At 41.6% G+C, this 18,794-nt stretch overlaps 2 protein-coding genes across 4 annotated transcripts in view; both read left to right on the forward strand.

Moving 5' to 3' along the window:
- Positions 1-1,601: 1,601 nt before the first annotated feature.
- LOC121193158 (leucine-rich repeat-containing protein 30-like) lies at positions 1,602-3,695 on the forward strand. The gene has a single exon (XM_041055342.1). It carries the CDS (start codon positions 1,809-1,811, stop codon positions 2,706-2,708), a length of 900 nt encoding a protein of 299 aa, XP_040911276.1. The 5' UTR covers positions 1,602-1,808; the 3' UTR covers positions 2,709-3,695.
- Positions 3,696-8,660: 4,965 nt separating this feature from the next.
- LOC121193182 (receptor-type tyrosine-protein phosphatase mu-like) overlaps positions 8,661-18,794 on the forward strand; it is a 141,044-nt gene continuing 130,910 nt past the window's right edge. For all 3 annotated transcript variants that reach the window (XM_041055377.1, XM_041055378.1, XM_041055379.1), the window contains exon 1: positions 8,661-8,940. In XM_041055377.1, coding sequence (XP_040911311.1) covers positions 8,868-8,940 — 73 coding nt within the window. In that variant the 5' untranslated portion in view covers positions 8,661-8,867. The remainder of the gene's footprint in view (positions 8,941-18,794) is intronic.

Raw genomic sequence — 18,794 nt, forward strand, 5'->3', positions numbered from 1 at the left:
AGGATACAGCAATCCTGCTGTTTGTGAAATTAGCTGTGGCACACATATACACAAGATCAGTAACACAGGTCTCCTCATAAAACTTAGAGCTATTACAAGACTTTGTGATGAAATATTTTACCGCTAGCACACAGACAAGAAATGTACCTCTCAGTTTCTACACAAGGTTACTGTGATATGAAGGTATTAACATTTGCTAAAAAAATGTCCAGATGAGACATGCTGTACAAGCAGCTACCTGAAAAGGCAATGCACCCTAAAGTCCTGTCTCCAGTGTCCAATTCAGCAAAGACATGATTCAACCTATCATTCATAAGTGCTGATGTGGCCATGCTTAGAGCAGAACCACAGAGTCCCCAGAGTTGGATATCACTGCTAACTGTCATCCAAGTGCTTTGATTACTGGACTGGGAGAAGAATGATGACTAAGGCCACTCTAAGTCCTGGTCAGACTCTGTAAGGCTGTTGAGGAAAGTGGATCAAATCCAAGGTCCCATTTACACCCCTAACGTTTTTATAATGTGTTTGCGGCTCATGGATGCAGACTTCTCCAGTTGCAGAAGTCATTTTAAACAACTGAGTGACACCTCTCAGACAATGACTGATGCCACAAAATAAATGTGAATAAAAATAGTGTTTATTTAGAATAATTTAAATCAAGTTATTTGACAAAACGACAATTTTGTTTGTGTTGTTTTACACGCTTTTATAGATAGTCACATAAATAAAAAAAACTTTCTAAAAAAAAAAACTTCTCACACAAATCAAAGTAAATATTAGATTTTTTTTCTTTTCATTTTGAGAGGAAGTGGAACAAATAGCATTTAGTGAGAAACACTAGAAACACACTTAAAGAACTCTTTAAGGAAAAACTATTAAGAACTTTTTACCACAGTGTGAATGTTGCTGGGGGGAAAGACAGTCTAAAATGTAAATGCTCTGCAGTGTATTCTTTTACATAAAGAAAGCTTCACCCCTCTGGGCCACATGAATAAGATTTTTAATGGCAGGAGAGTTTTCTAGGAACGTACTGGAAGGTTCCATGTCCTTTTGCACTTGAGATTAAAACAGCGCATGTCTGTGCGTAAGGTTCCACTAATTCCTCTAAGAACTGTTACTTTTTTGAGAGATGGTTCAGTGTTTTTACGGCTTCCAGCTTGGTGCCATATTTAAGCTGAGACAGGGGGAACATGCACAAAGGGGGTGACGTGAGCAAAAAGTGCGAAGGGATTATGGTCAGCCAGAGACGGTATGTTAAATATCTGAATTATTTTAAATGCAAAATATAATACAAAGGATAGCAGGTGTAGGTGACAAAATAAACGTGGTTATATACCAAGTGTGACAGTGTTTGTGAGCACCAATGTATTTCTGTGTGTAAGGCTATGGGATCATGGCAGTGACCTCAACTGATTGAGCTCACACAGCATCCTATCCCCAGTCCTCCCCTCCTGTAGTGGGTGGGGAGCATAGTGCTATCTGTGGACTTGAAAAGTGACAGGACCAGCTGGGGAATGAAATCCAGTAAGACAGGCAGTTCGTCTGGGAGACCAACTGCTGCTCAGTTACGGCAGCGTGCAACTCAACTCGGGAAAAACCAAGCCAGGATTCAGTGTAACTGCTGCCAAACATCAAGAGTTCTACAACAACCAGACACCACAGTGCCACTGCAACTGATCATGTTCCGTGAGGCTTTTTCAAGAACCCTGGAGATCAATCAGCTTAGCAGTCCTCTCAATGCTCCAAGTGCTGGTGACTCATGCTGACATCTAGTTATAGGTGACAGAATCAACATTACTGTGAGGACGATGGGTGGGAAGCAGTCTCGCAGTTTTTCCAACAAGGAGTTGAATGAGGTGAGTATGAGTCAAAGGAGCAGGAGTGCTTTGAGAGACGACCAGCCAAGCCTGTCCTCGGCTGCTGAGAGGATCCGCAGACACACCACAGTGCACTTTGGTTACAGCACCCTGAGTCTAGCCATGCGGGGGCTTGGAGAGACCCCAGCTGAGTTGTGGGAACTCAGAGAGCTTCAGAAGCTAAATCTGTCCATGAACTGCCTGTGCTCTCTGCCCCCTGCCCTGGGTGCTCTGGACAATCTTGTGATCCTCAACCTGTGGGACAACAACCTGTCCAGCCTCCCACCTGAGATCGGCCTCCTGAAGAAGCTGCGTGTGCTCTTTGCTTGTCGCAACCGCCTGAGCGAGGTCCCTGAGGAGCTGGGTTCCTGTACCTGTCTAGAGGTGCTCAGCCTTGCCAACAACCAGATCACAGGGCTCCCTGGCAGCTTGGCAACCATGCACAGTCTGACCAAACTCAACCTTAGCCACAACCGTATCGCTCACATCCCCACCTGTGTCTACAGCATGAGAGGTCTAGTCTTCCTCCACTTAGCCTGCAACCGTCTGGAGACAATTGCGGACCAGATCCAGGACTTGGTTAACCTGAAGATCCTCATCGTGGAGGGAAATAGTATCCACACACTGCCCAAGACACTGTGCTTTCTTGAGTCTTTAGAACTCCTCAATGTTGACTTCAATGACTTGCAAAGTGTGCCAGTTGAAATGTATCTGCTGAGCAGGCTCGGGAGGTTGGCCTGCCACCCGCTGGACAAAGGACTTCATATTATCCACAACCCCCTCCTCAAGCCTATTCAGGAGGTGCTGCAAGGAGGACTCAGTGCCCTCTATAACTACCTCAAACCCACGTGAGGGACTACCACTCTGTGTGTGTGTCTAAAAGAGTGTGTCGTAATGGGACGCTGGCACAAATCTGACCCCTGGCACGTGGTAGTCATGCTCTGTGTCCCCTGTTATCTGACTGTCAAAGATATTATGACTCAAGACAGATGAGCATTACTCAGTGTTTATATTACAGGATGTCTTCTGACTGACAGATAGATTTTCCATTTTCTTATGTAATATGAATGTTTGGATATAAACAGAGAACAAGTAACGGCTGTGTCATGTCTAAACATTTGTTAATCCACAGGAAAGGGGTCAGGAAAAGTCACACAGCTCGCACAAAAATTCACAGGTCTACATTTGGGGGCTGATCACTGGTCAGTTGATCTTGTTTGGCAGTGAGGGAGCATAGGGGTGAATTCAGCCACAGATCACCGCTCTCTTTCGGGTCATCGGGATCAGGTGTGTAAGGTCAGTGGAAAGAACAGTGGAGGGGGCGGCTTAAGACCTGCAAAAACATAAAACAAAACACAACAGGGACTTAGACTCTGATTAAATGTTGTTCCACTCGAGCAGATCAGAGCAGGGCTGCTGGGTAGCAGGTCCTCTGAGGTTGGTGGGTGTTGTAATACCAACAATCTGAAAACAGTTAGGGAAACAAAAACCTTACAATGGATGATTTGATAGAATGCTTGTGCCTCAGAGTAAACAGAGTAAATATGGACCACTGTGGAACAAGTTTATTTGAAATAACTCACCTCATTAACATGCTTGTAATCAAGTGACTTTATCTCAAACTGCAACAGTAGAGCAGCTTTGTGACGTGATGAGAAATTGTGCGTATGACTGAAGAAACAAATGTGTTGCGCCTAATTTCCGTTATCAGCAAGCTGTCCCTGTGAATAAAATAGAGTTTGTGTCAACCTCGGTGCTTGAATGTTAATGAGGTACACATGTATCTCACTACCTCTAAGAAGGTCAGGCGCATTTTGAACCAGTCACAGTGGAGATGTAATGTGCTACAGAAAAGACAAAAAAAGTGACCTCTGTTGGTACATACCTGTTACTACATTAGTTAAAATGAATCTACTAACTCTCTCTCTCTCTCTCTCTCTCTCTCTCTCTCTCTCTCTCTCTCTGTCACACACACACATAGATACACACACAACCCACACATTCATGATAGATGAACCCCTCCTGAATAAGTCTTTGTCCTAGATAGTGATCATGGGACATGTTGTCAAATAAAGCACCTATAAAGATATTGCTTCAGTGTGAGTCAGATGACCTGAATTCAGGTATTAGTGTTCTGTGCTGATGTTACAGTTTGAGTGATAACACAATAAACAATGACTTTGTCTACTTGTTTAAGATGAAATAATATGTAATAATGTCTGTTTCTACACACATATATGTATATACATAGATTTATGTGTGTATACATCATATATACATAAACACTAATACAAACAAACACACACATATGCATTTTCCATCACTATTGAAAGTAACTGATGAAAGTACCTAATAGATTCAAACTTATTTGAAAGAACAAAGTGATGTTTGGGGTCCAGTTATGTCTAACACTCTGTTGTGTTCAGTCAAGCGAAACACACTTTAACCACTATGACAATTAATTAAAGTGATCCTTCACTGCGTGGAACTCAACCTCACTGCAGTTTAACAGTGCTCACTCACTAGTGGTCAGCTGTACACTGGGGAACACCCATGACCGCCGTTGCCGGGCTTTGTAGGATTTTCTGATCTTATTTAATTGCTGTGTGCTCTGATGACTCTGGTTTATAATGAGACACTGTGCAAAATACAACAACTGGGTGAACACAGATTGGCACCCGTGTTCTTCATTCAGAGGTATTATGCATTTATAAGCCAAAGCTTAGAAAACAGTTTAGCATCACTAGCAGTGAGTGACTTCCCATAATGAAGGACAGCTAATCAATCTCGTATTGAGCTTGTGACAGTCAAGGCACAGGATAATCACAATGGAATTAAATGACAAAATCACTGTTGTCTGGCAGCCACATGAGGAGAGACTTAATAAGTCTTTCTTTGTACTGCGGTTTAAGTTGTGTGATTTATTCAGTCACACTGAGACTCCTCACATAGGGTGAGATGATTGGCATTTATTGACAAACAGCATTACGCTGCCACATATGTCAATTACCACAAAGTGTTATTTATCTCATTGTTCTTATGTTTAACTGATTCAAATCATCCCTGTGGGGAGAAATATGAGGGAGAATGGATTCGCTGAAGGTTCCTGACCTTGCATGTGGCATCTCTCCACGTTGAAATGTCAATATCACCTATTCAGTCGCTCAGGATGTTGTTCAGAAATCAGCAACTGTGAGTCACTGAAACAGTGGGCCACTGTCACAACCTTTGAGGCCTAAATATGGAATCTTTCGATGCTGGTCTGGTCATTCCTCTCCAATCTGTGTAATGCCAAAGCTTTTCTGTGTATTGCTTTGAGAATGTGATGGAAAGTAAGCTTGTGAAATGTTACTGGATTAAAATAAAAGAAGTGTCAGGCCAACATAAAGTATTTTCAATAATGTAAGTGGTACATGGGCTTGTTTTTGTCATCACCGCAGTGTTTCCTAACCAGCAGCTGTCAGGGCTTACTTGGAGAAGGAGAATAGTTCAACTAATATGAAAAATTATGACTTGATTTAAAAAAACAAAAACAAAAAACATACACATAGTGAATCAGCTTTATGACCTGAACACTACATTTTGGAACTGACAGTGCATGAAAAGTAGTTAGTGTGCCAGCAGAGAAGTCTAAATAGATAGCTAACGATGGACACAAGGTTGAAATAGTTAGCTAAATTGATAAATGGTTGTAATGGGCAGCAGAAAGTGATGGGTGGCACCACTGTTGGGAGGTATTATTATGATTTATTTATTGAACATGACTTCGAACTGTGTTTATGGAGAGCCACTGAAACACACCCCTCAATCACACACACACATACACTCACTCACTCTCTCTCCTTCTCTGCATTCGGGTGTGCAGACAATGATGTTATCCATTCATTCCTCCATCCAGTCGGAGGAGTTAACATTCTCACCAATTCCCATGACACACTGGTATTCATGCACTCCTGGCAACACAACAGCTGAAGCCAAGACAATACCGAAAGACCACAAAGAGATGTGTGGTGTTTCTCTGAAATGCTTCAGCCATTGTTGGCCATACTCATGTAGAAAAACAACAACTGGAGTCATATATCCTTGACAACAGGAGGTCATTTTGAAACTAAATGTGGACCCATGTCAATCTGGCTGCATTTTAATTAGCCATGAAAACTGCTGGTACAAGTGAAATGGCCATGTGTGTTTATGCATGCAAAAACAATAAGGGAATGACATTGGTTGACTTTGTCATTAGTTGCTTCTCCATCTCTGTGTTTGATATTGCTGCGAGAATACCCTGGTGTTGTTTGCTCTTGCTGGCTAAGATAAGACTAATTTTGAACAAATATTTGTATATATTAAAATAAAGCATCGTTATTGATTCATCAAACCTGAAAGTAAATAAATAAAATAGAAAGTCTATGATGATGCGGTCCTGTTTTGCCAGGTCACCGGATGAGGTCCTCTTGAATGTCAGCCCAGGTTTCCCTTTAATGGGATCAATGCATGAATTTGATCAGAGAGGACACATGGGGTGAACTAATCCAGCTGGCAAAGATTTTAAGCTATATTCGGTTTATAAATTAAGGTGTCAAGTTGAGTATGAAAATGGCTCATATAGTTTATTTAGTGGAGGATCTAGAGTTAAGCTATCATGTGACTAAAAAATGAATTTGTGACATTATTTCATTTCATTATAAGGACAGATAGTCCACGCTGAGTTTACCCATATTTCAGTGCAAAGGTTTTTATATATATACGCTGACACTGTTTATAAAGGAAGAGTTTGACATTTAGAGAAATAAGCTTATTCACTTTCTTACACTGAGTTATGCAAGAAGATTGATATCACACAGCTGCTGGTTAGCTTAGCTTAGGATACAGTAACACAGGGAAACAGCTCTGTCCAAAGTTATTAAGCCCTAATTTCCGAAATGACTTTGTTAAATGACAAGAGTTCAGTCATAAGCAGCCTATTTTAGCAAAATGACTTTTTGGTAAACAAAGTTCATTTATATTTGCTAAATTATATCTCATATAACCAAGGGGGGAGTTGTAGGTTTCACCAGTGAGGATCACTTCCGCGTTCAAAAAGCTGAAGTTCCTCGGCTGCCGCTGGGGGCTGGCTCCAGAAGTGAGTAATTCTCCATTGACCCCCATGTTAAAATAGCCAACTTTACAGCCTAAACAAAAATATTTACAGCCTGGTACACTTTTTGTTTTTGGTCTCTATTGATAGTTTCCACCTCCATGAACACTGTGGGGGTGAATTTTTTTGTACTACAACCGTTTTAGTGTTATTATTACATCAATTAGGACGTGGTTACGATGAGTGACAACTCCATAGACAGGCACTGGCAGTTAGCTCTTTGCTAAAGCATCGGCTGGGCTAGGCGGCTACATCCAGAAGCCTCCGGCTACCTCCAACGGTTGACAGGGGCTGCAGTGTCCGTGTTTGTTTGCCAATGTTCGGATAGGTTTTTGTGACAGTATGGCTTGTTGTAGTGTAGACTGTACTAACCGACCGTCGAAGGAGTCTGTGTTGCAGTTTTTTCGTTAAGTAAATTTCTCACTATTTTACCTGGATGTTTGCACTAGTTAGCATGTATTAGCATATTTTGCCGCTGGCTTATGACAATTTCCGATTTATGGTCGCTGCTGATACAGATAGAGGACCGGAGCAGCTAATGTTAGGAGCATGTTGCGGTGTGTCGTGCTCTCAGAGTCCGTTTATTGCAGGAATACTAGGCTACAATTTTATTTCGTCTCATTTTTCCCGCTGTTGTTTGTGTGCTGCGGTAACTAAGTGGATAGTGGATGGAGGCAGCGGTGAAAGCTGGTAAATATTAAACATTTTAATATATTATTATCATTATTTTTAATAACGTATTGTTTAATACGGCAATAATAATAATTTTTTAACGTTTTAATATATTTTATTAATGTGAAATAATTATTGTTTCATAGTTAAATATTATAAAACAAATAAATTTCCCCCCACGTCTCCACCTAAAACCTCTCTATGTGAAACAGTCATGTTTAAAACACAGCAGCAACATTATGATCTCTGTTGTATGCTGTGTGTTGCGGTCGCACGGGGTCGAGCTAGTCGGGTCGTACTCGGGGACTGTGGTGTGGTGGATGTAGCTGCGTGTAGCCTGTAGCCGCTTAGCTTGTTAGCTTAGCTGATTAGCCTTAGGCTAGCTCGGTTTCTCCGAGCTAAGTGGGCGGGTTCTCGGCCGGCTGATCCCGGCTGACCCGTAGAGTAACCGCCTCTCCGTCAAATATGGAAAGTACGCTCCCACTAAAATCCAAGATGGCGCAGCTCAAATGCCCATGGTTTGGTCACAAAACCGACTCCCCGAAACCAATGGGCGACGTCATGGTAATCGGTAAAGATAATCTAAAGAGTAAACTATAGATACTAACGTAACTGATTTTTGTAAATACAATTAACTAACTGATAATCTCAGACTGGTGGTAATAATCCCAACATCAGTGACTGATTAACTAATTTCCACCTTAAAACTATGATGGCTGACTGGATTAACAGCCCACTGATTTTTTATTTACATGGTCCGGGATGGCTGTACTATTTTACCTCTACACAGCTGGTCCAAATAAGCGCCAATAGAGTCTCAGTCAGAGGCGGGAGGAGGGGACAGCTCACCTCCGCCTGTCGTCTCACTCACAGGCGGGGCTCACACGTGCCCTCTACCGGCCAGACAGAGCGCACGCAGCCGCTGCTCTCCTGGAGCTGCCGGACCACTCAATCCAGGCGTAATTCAGGAATCAGGACTCACTCACACATTCCTCCTCCAAGTGTGGAGCAAGCCGGCAAGGAGCAGCCGTGTCGGCGACAGTGTCCTCTCACCCCCGACAGCACGCCAAGGGACGGAGGGCAGGAGGAAGACTTTAGATATAACACTCCTAAAAGTATAGGTAGGATTCAAGTTGCAATCAAGAAAAGAAGAGTTGCCAGTTAACCCCGCTGCTGGGGGTTAACGCTACGACGGTGCTGTCGACATGGATAAAGTTATCAATTGCTTGTTTGCCGCAATTACCCTGCTGTTGTCCGCCCGAGGGGAAGTTTTTAAAGGTAAGGAGCATTACCTGGAAATGTTTGTCTGTACGGGACAAACGTGCAGTCTTGCTTTATGCACAAAGCCGTGGAGCGAAGTGCATGGTGGAGGCACTTCAACTCAGTTTGCCCACTATTTTGTGTGATAGTTTAGTCGCAATTTTGCGGTTTTAACTAATGTTTGTGGTGTAAATTCGAGCGTACGTGGCAGCGTGGCAGCAATGTGAGTTATATGAGGGCGGCATTTTGCAGAGAAAGTGAATTAAAACCATGAATTTCGCTCACATTTGATTTACCGTGACCGGAATGCCACAGATTCACAGCTACAGCCCTGGCATTCATCAGTAGTTTCGTATCCCACCTTTGGAGGGTCTGTACGGAACGAGCAGGTGCGCCACGGGCACCGGAGGAGCTCCGCTGCTTTCAGTGCCACGATTCATATGACCGCAAGTTGAAGGAGTTCAGTGCTCGTGTTTAACTTTACCTTGATAAGTTGCTGTCTAATGTGATTAACCTCAAGACATTCGCGCACCAAAGTGTCACCGTGCGCTGTTGTTTGTTATAGGTCGAGGTGATAAGCCAAATAAGACCTACTGTCATGACTGCACCGTGAACTCTATACAAACTTCATTTCTAATGAACGCTTCAGTCACCTCGAAGTATAATTCCCAGCCTAAGGTTCTCAGTGTGAATCATATCTGGCGTGCAGATCTCTTTTCAATCCGAGGTTTCTTAGTGTTTTTTTTTTTTGTAGCTGAAGTGCAAAAACAATTCGACTTTTGTATGTAAAAATAAATTCCTTATGTCTTATATCTCTGCATTAGTCTATATAATTTACATGGGTTAACCCCCCCCCCCCCCCCCCCTCTTGGTCACATGCTCTATTTTAAAATGATGGGTAGTTCATAAAACACCCTTTATATTTTTGGAGAACTGTTGTGTGCAGTTTTCCTCCCTCCCTATTGAAAAAGCTAAAAAAATTAATTGGTAAAAAAAAAAAAAAAAGGCAATCAGCCTCTCGTTGTTTTGAATAGAACTGTTTCCCTGTCATGCACTCTGTTTTCAGCCGAGAACATATTCATTAGGATGTTCCAGATAAGTGTTTGTTTTGTCATTTTACTCCTTAAATTTGATGGATTTGTTGTTTCACCGTTTGACAGGTTGTTGATGCAGACTTCCACTTGTAGATACAGACACAGCACTCCTGCTCAAACGAATGCTGTTCAACTTAATTTGTGGAAAGTCTATTCAAAGCTGTGGTGAGAGAAAAAGTTCAGGGATTAGTATCAGATAGTGATTGGACTTATTAGAATTACTCACATAATAGTGCAGACTTTCACCTTCAGTGATAATGGCTGTAGATTGCCTGAGGGCACTTAACATTCAGAGCCTCATTTAGCCCCTGAAGGGGTCATTTCTGTTGTCTCGGCAATGGCTTTATATGTGGAAAAAGGCGCATTAGCCTATATTCATGCCAATCAATGTGTATAGACAATGAGTGTCCAGTCTGAGGGTGATCCATACTGCCAATACAATTAGAGCTGCACTTAAAAAACTCATAAAAATATGGCTTTAAACATGAATGTTTGGTTTTATGTGCTGCACTGACTCTGGGGGAGTTGTAGTTGTGATGTGTGGTTTCAGCTCTTGTCGGATGCTGTGGAATTGATGCATTTTTCAGAGAGCCTGCTGGGGGCAGCATGGTACACATATAATATGATGCCCAGATGATGAAGTTAAGCTGCTCAGAGTGGAAGACCGTGAGTCAGACTCATAGATCAGAATTCAGATGCACTTTGGAAAAACTATCTGAGTCTGTGCTGTGGCAGAATTGCAGTTTGATCACAACTTTGAGGCAACCAAATAACTTAGCTGCTAAAAATAAATACATTTTTATTTTGTTTTTATGTTCCTACTTTCTCCAAACTGGTCCTGTTCCTAGAAGGGATGTTTTTACAGAGGGCATCTGGCTTATACTGAGACATAAAGAAGATGCATTTAAATATTTTATGATGAATAAATAGTGTTTATCTGGTAGTCTGAATACCATGGGTCAATTTTTGTGACTGAGAACTCTCTTACCCTGAAGCTCAAAGTATTCCCGGTCCGTTTTTGTGTGAGGTTTATCAGTCTTGCCCGCTGGCAGCCTCAGGACTGGGAGATTTATTGGAGTAGGCTGCACTGCAGGGCTCCCAGTGGTGCCGAAACTGTCGATAAATGTGCTCCTAATTGCATGAGTGTGTGTGTAAATATGTAAACCAGGAAGAAATCAATTGGATGTGTTTTACTCTCTCAGGCTAGGTGACGGATTAGCCACACACAGATGGAGAGGTAGGGGCTAAATATGAGCCTGTGCGTGCGGCTCGAGACATTTGTTATGGAGAGTATGTGCTAACAGCTCATGTGATAATTAGATCACTGAGGTAACCAGAGCACCAGTCTACTTCAGTGCGCGGTATCAGCGCCTTGTGACAGTGCAGCCTCAATTTGATCACAGAGAGCAGTCCTACGGAAGTCTTTTAATTTACGCAAAAAAAACAAAACCGACTCCTTAATCAGGATCACACTGTATCGGTTTCATCTCCTTCCTCTGTGAACTCGTTTGTGCTCCTGTGTATCTGCTCTCAGTGGCGTGGTAGAGGTGAACTGCTCTTTTGCCCCCGCCCACACTTTTTGCATTCATAATGCCCACAGGATGCTCTAGGTTCAGAGAGAAAGCAAAAAAAAAAAAGAAATCAACACTATAAATCACTTGTTGTGTATGCCCAGTGCTTCTGTTTTCTACATTATCAGGACAACATTTTTTTTATTTATTTATTTTTTATTTTAGAAAGCCTGGTCTTTGATATCTATACTCTGTCTTTTGACCGAGCACATTAAATTCCAGGAAGCTCTGCGCTTTGTTATGTTTACCACCTTTTCCAGCAGCCATAAAACCTGTCTTGTTTTCTGATAGGGGTGAGCCGTGTGTGGAGAATAATGCCCATGCTCCGGGTGTAGAGCTGTAGTTTGTCATTGCAGAGTGACTGCTGCTGATAGCGTCCTGGTTGACCGATCCTGATTGCCATCCAAGCTGTGACTAAGGAGTAAAACAACATATTGGCTGCTTGGGAAGATAAACAGCACTTCATTTGAAGTCTGGCAATAATTTAGATAGTTGTTCACTCATGAAATGTTTCTCTTTTCCCCTTTTTTTTTCTCCCAGCTGACTCAGATTTAATAGAGACTTTTCCGAAAGGTGTCCTGAAGGGTGGCAGTTTCTTTTGTGTGAGCCAGTGGAGAATGAAATTAAATATGCATGTGATTTTTTTTTTTTTTTTTTTTTATACGATAGCTTCAACCAATGTTGTAGGAGAAAAAAAAAGCTCTGTGGTGATTGATGATAGTACAAAGCAGAAAGTGAGGTGTCTACATTCTTCTGTAACTTTGCTTTTCAGACACTTTTATTATGATGATAATGAAGGCGGTGGAAACACATGGATTTACTGAAGCTGTTCAAACATGCGGGTACACGTGTGACTTCCTAGAAAAGGGTCTGCTGAGTTTGTCAGCAAAGCTGTCTGAAAGACTGATCATCGCTGGTAGATATGGGTGTGTGTATGTGTCACTTTAAAAAGTTAACTTACAAACATTAAGTGCTGCTGTATGGACTTAGACCATTTGTTTGAAGTCAGTAGTCTGACAGCAATATTATCCATTTTTCACCAGTAGACAGGTCTAATGTTCTTCTGTGTATGACACTATAGAACATCGGTGCTGTCAGATTTTTTAAAATAGATTTTAATGCACTTTAATACTCTTTTTATGTGGTATCCGTATCAGTGCACCTTAGTTTTACATCCAGTAACAAACAAATTGCAATTTTTAATGGAAAATTACACCCATAACCCTTGGTAACACTTTTCCAAACCAGCCACCAGTGATATTCCCTGTTCAGGTCCTAGACAACATGATAGCACATCAAGCTATTTCTAGGCCATCCACATTTCAAAATAAAATCTGCTATCTGAAGCGTCAGCATCAAAGGTCAAAATCTAACGTCAGTGTCTCTGTATTAAAGATCAACATCGTGTTTCTAGACATAAGAGTCATACCAGGAGAAAGCCATCATATAAGAGAAGGTTATCTAACATTTTGCTACCCTCATTAGACTTATTATAACAGAGCAACAAAACATGTTGCATACTGAGTAAAGGGCACACAGCTTGACACATTATTCAGCTGTGTTTCTATGGGAAAAGTCAGCATCTGTTCTCTGAAAGTTGCCACGAGGGCTTCTAGGAAATGTAGGAAACCACTGACAGAGGGAGAAGATAAAGGGAGGTTGAGGCAAAATTGACACACCAAAAAAAGTAAACATGCTGTCACAAAATAACTCCCGAAACATCACAGATTAATGATACCGAGCAGTGCAGGAATAATCAAAAGTGTGCCCCTGGTTTAAGTGGCAAGTAACACAGCTAGCGTGGAGATTTATACTAAACAAGATGTAGATGCCATTGAAACATTTCTTAACAGTTGAAATGGGATGCTGTCCAGTCTGGTGCCACACATCTCTGTCCACATCAGACATTAAATCTCATAAAAAGTGTGTTGATCAATTTTATTTCTTCAGAAACAGGTCATTTGTTGTTCTATCGTTGCTCCACCTCCCTACTCCATTTTTTGTCACTTCATAAATTATATTTAACTGTTGTGGCAACAAACTAAAAATTAATCAAAGCGGTATTATAGGAAGGCTTAAGAAGGTGACACAAAGTGCAGTCTGTATTTGCCCAGTGACACATTTTTGTTTTGTTGGCTCCAGACTCCAGCACATTAGATCTCAAATCAAACAGTGACTATCAGGTTAAAATCTTGACTTTCACCTTTAATTTGAGTGTTTAATTCCACTTAAGATGAACAGTGTGTAGCAACTGTCGCTCTTTTAATACACAGACCCTAATTTTAGTGCACAGAAAGTAATTGTATAAGTTAATATGAACTTAATCATCTAAATCCAAAATGACTGAAGAGGCTATGCAACAGGTTCAAGGACTGCCCAAAGAACATTTATTTCTTTCTGTAGTCATATTCATAACATTTAGTGTCAAAACTTTTTTTTTTTTTTTTGTGCCTTCAGCTTGGTTTTCAGCGAGTGAAACACATGATAATTTGGACTGAGTCAGATGACTGACCTGGCCGGTCAAGAACATTCCACTGTTTAACCATAAAAAGCTCTTTGGTTGTTTTGACTGTGTGTTTAGGATCATTGTCCTTCTGCATTGTCCTAAAATTGGGGGAGTTTGTTTAAAATAGCTATATTTACTATACAATTCAACCAAAATGGTTGTGAAATTAAATCTCAAATTAAACCTTAAAGCTCACCCTGCAGTTGAAAGCACTTTGACATGAAACAGAGCCATCACAACAACAAACATGTGACTGTCCAAGGACTCGTGGACTGCACTGTAAGTATGGAAATTGGTTAAGTGCTGGCCTATCACGAGTACTTTCCAGCAAAAGAAAGCGAGAAAAATCTTGAAACGCAAAGTCTACCAATATGGTTCATCATCTTCATATCCCTGGAGTGCCACTCCACATTCAATCATTAGCTGTTGATTTGCAAGTGATTTTATTTACATTCTTGAGAGGCAGTAATAGTTTGAAGTTCATTCTCGAGGCGGCTGATGTGGCTATGTTATCTGGGAGCTCTGCGGCGGAATGATAATTGGCCTTGAGATGTGACTGTGTGAAGGATGCTGGACAAACAGAGATGCTCTAATTATACACAGCTCCTTCTTCAAATGAAGAGGATAAAAGCTAATGAATCGCACGCAGGCCAGCACAGGGGCTGCCTAATGAAGAGAGGGTGAGAGACACAGAGGGAAGTGTTTTGGGGAGAGAGAGAGAGGGAGTTTGTGTGTGTTAGGCATGCTCGAACAATTCTGTGATCTCATCACCATGTCTAAAAAGAAAAAAAAAATCCTCCCAGAAAAACAACAACTTACTATGCAGCGGATCATGTTTACAGAAGTCTGCACTCGTTGTAGGTGGCTCTGAGAGTCCAGGCACACGGGAAAATTTCGCTAATTAGTGCTCCAAGGGTCTCAATTGTTATTAATGGTGATGAGAAGGAGGAGGTGAATGAGGGAGGAGTAGGAGAAGCAGTTTAAATCAGGACATTACAGTGTGTCTGCTTTAATTGATTGTTAGGCCTCCTCTCTGCATACCAGGGTGGATGCCATCTCACTTATGCTCACATTTTTAAAAAAATAACATTTCCTTTTTTATTTAAATCAGTCACTCCTGCTATCTTGCGAATTAAATCTGTATGAGTGACTGATGACCGGCAGTCACACGGATTTTACACTCAGATTGAATTGACCCTGACCATGGCACATTCCTCACATATCGTCAGAACCTACTGTTCAGTCAGGCTGGCTTCTATTCAGCATAGTCGCCTATAACTCAGGGGTTATTAGGTGAATTGAAAGGGATTCTGATAGACCACACTTTGATATTTGGTTCGGGTGAGCGTATGGCCTTGACCTGAAGCATATGAAGCTTAATTTCAAATCTGTCAAATAAAACTCCCTGCCACTGCTTTTGATGCTGGAGTTGCGTCGTTGACAAGGCTTAAAGTTTTTTCTGTAATTTTATGAATAACTCAAGTTGCCTCCTTCATGGGACAAGTGCACTTGCTAACTTCGAGGAGACTCTGTTTCATGCCAAAAAACTGTCAGCGTAGGCTGCTGCACCTCACACAACTTGTGTAGGTGGTGGAGATGGGTTGGTGGAGGTGCGGGGGGTGTGGGGGCTGCTACTGCTGTTTCACCTTGTCTCCTGTTATTTATTAGGCTTCTGTCAAGGCTCAGGCAGTAGGCAGGTGTACATCCCTCCTCCTCCTCTCCCAATCTGGGCCTTATGAGTATAACCAGGGGCAAAATTCTCCATTACTGTCAGTCTGAATCTGTTGCCGTCACATTAGCGCACGTCATCCAGTCATTAATGCATTAGGCCTTGTTTGAGTGCCAGTTATTTGCATTGGCTTTTACGCCGTCTATTTGCCCTTGTGCTAAAAGCTGCCTGGGCTGAACCTGTTGACCATTTAACTGTTCAATAATGAAGCGATCCCTGAGGATGAATTAGCCCTCAGCAGTGTTGTTGAATAATGGTTATTAGGATGCGAAAAAAAAAAAAAAAAATTAAATTAACATATACATTTTTATGGTCTTTTAACAGGGACATGCAACAAATTTCAACTTCTATTTACTTACTAAAGTGTGAGTTTTTAATGCAGCCGTGTTCCTGTAGCATATGATACTAACAGTCGAGTACACTATTATCCACCCTTATCCTCCACTTCTTCCTCCCAAAGCAGAATGTACCTGATTATACTCCTATCGGTCACACTCTGGCGCCTATTTGGAGGCTGTTATCTGTTTGTGGTGGAGACTCCTCGGGGAAGCACACAGCCGATAAGAGACTGTTGTTCTGTAAACAGCCCTCTGACCTCCTCAGGCTGGACTTGGCTCCTTTTCAAATGGGTCTCCTTTGTATTGGCCCTAAGCTCAAACCTCCGCGTGACTGATTCCCCAGGGGGAGGTTTAATGACATTACTGTATGCTCCGCACCATGCAGGGTGGTCACTCCGGAGCTGTCAGAGCCGGAGGGGGGGGGGTGTCCATGTCTTCAGAAGCAAAGGGAAACAGGGAGAGTGAGACGGCAGGAACGGTGTTGGAGAAAAGATGTATCGTTGTCTCTTGCTCAACATCCGGAAAATGAGGATGATAATGTGACCCCGATATGCCCTTAAACTCAAAGAAGCTTGTGGGATTGGATCTGTGTTTTTCTTTTACTGTCAATCACAATTTTAGTTTTTAACCAAGTGGCAAATCTCTTACCACAACAAAAATATATTCTCACTTGTCCCTGTGAGAGTCTGATAACTCACTGAAATCATGTGTTTCAATTGCTCTTCTGGGAACAACTTAACTAACTGCTGGACCGTCCACTATCGGGGACAGTCGGTCAGCAGCACTCATGTCAGCTCACTCCCTAACACATTCCTGGTTTAATTTGCCAACGTGCCTGAGCAAACAGTGCATTGAAAATCAGTAGCCACGGGCTGTAATGCAGCAAACTGTTGTACCAAATCACTTCGGTGTTAAACACTGCTTCATCGAAACATCTATTGAGACACGCAGCTGCAGGGCCCGTGTTAAAGACAGAGCAAACACAAAACAATAACTGGAAAAGATGATGCTTGGCTTGGAGCTTGACTCCCACCCTGTAATCAGAGTTTGCCACGCTAAAGAAATTACAGGGCACAGGAGTCATTAGAAGTGTGGGTGCAGCTCTGCATTGCAAACGGAAACAAAGTTGAAAACACATGTTTTAGGAATAATGCACATCTGAATAAACAAAACGGTGAAAGTCTGACAAGTTGATTGTAATGATAGTACGCTGCCCTCCAGGAGGACAAATTCAGTTGGATGTGAGACTTATTGGTATCAGGGCAAAAGAAGGAGTAATTAATGTGGAAAGCCTCTAGCACCCGTTTGTTTTTCAGCAACGTTATCATCATTCCCACCGCCTCGTGGCAGCCTCATGACGAACAGGACTTAAATAAGTTAGAATAGAATTAACTTGACATGTTTGGTATAATTCTTTGTTGGATTTTTAGTTTTGAAGCAAGTGAAGTTTGTCCAGTTGTCTTTCTGCACACTAGCCCCGAGACCTACAACTAAAAGGCTCTGAAAACAATGTGAATATTTTTCTGTAGTGTGAATGTCATTACCCACTGCTGAAGCTAAGGTTTGACAAAAATCCAAACATATCTTTTCCCTGTCCTACTAAGTCTTTGAGCGAGTCCCAGGGCTAACCAAGGATTTCCCTGTTGCCATTCCCAGATCTCTAAATGGGGCATTGTTCATAATAGGATCCCTGCTGAAGGTAGGCTGTAGAGACATTTATAAAAAGAGGCAGCAACAAGAAAAAATCTTGAGCAGCTGGATTCCCACCAAAACTGTACTTTTTTTTTTTTTGCAGTTTTCCCATTTAGTCATCACATAGGTTTGTTTAACCAACTCTTATGTCTTTAGTCTTCAATGTCTTATTGCTTGTCATGGTGTTGGCAGCTGTACTCCTAATTTTCCATTCTCTGACTACAAATTGTGTAAAAGGGTTAGAATTAATAGCCTTTATCCAAGGAAGAAAGCCTGCTAGCTGCTGACAAACAAGAGAGCCTTTAACTATTAAACCTATATATTTCTTTATTTCATTTTCTACCTTATTTTTTATTGCTCGCATTTGTATTGGCCAGTGTATTTCTGTTTTTAATCAGCCATTTCCTCCTTTTTTTTGTTCATGCACCTGCCACAGGTAGGTTATAGCAGAGTCATTGTTTCAAAATGGTCACTTTCCAACTGCACAAAAATGAGCCAAACTGTGGAGCTTTGTTCTGAATTGTCGACTTGAGGCTGTGACGCATTCATTGCTAGCTGACTAGGTTTTTCTGGAGTCGATGAGAGTAAGGTCTTGAAGTTTCACGTAAGATTAAAACTTTTAACAGTAATCTAAAAGAAAAAATCAATATGCCTCTCATTTGCTATTTACTTTGCAACTTAGATGTACAATATAAGTAATTTAAGAAATTGCTTGTGTTCCCTTTGATAGCTGGCATGTATTTCACTCCTGTCTTTGCCAAAATGCACTCAAAGGTGAATCATTTCAGCACCGCAGCTTAGATCCAGTTCACCCTACTCATGTCCTTGTCAGACTCATAACTTAATTAAATAATATATTCATTAAATAAATTTATGTCTGCAGTCAGAAATGGTAGAATATTGTAATATTTTTCTTTCATATTAACCTTGTAGGTGCCCGTT

Source organism: Toxotes jaculatrix, chromosome 14 (genome assembly GCF_017976425.1).
Source record: "Toxotes jaculatrix isolate fToxJac2 chromosome 14, fToxJac2.pri, whole genome shotgun sequence".
Classification (NCBI taxonomy): Eukaryota; Metazoa; Chordata; class Actinopteri; family Toxotidae; genus Toxotes; species Toxotes jaculatrix.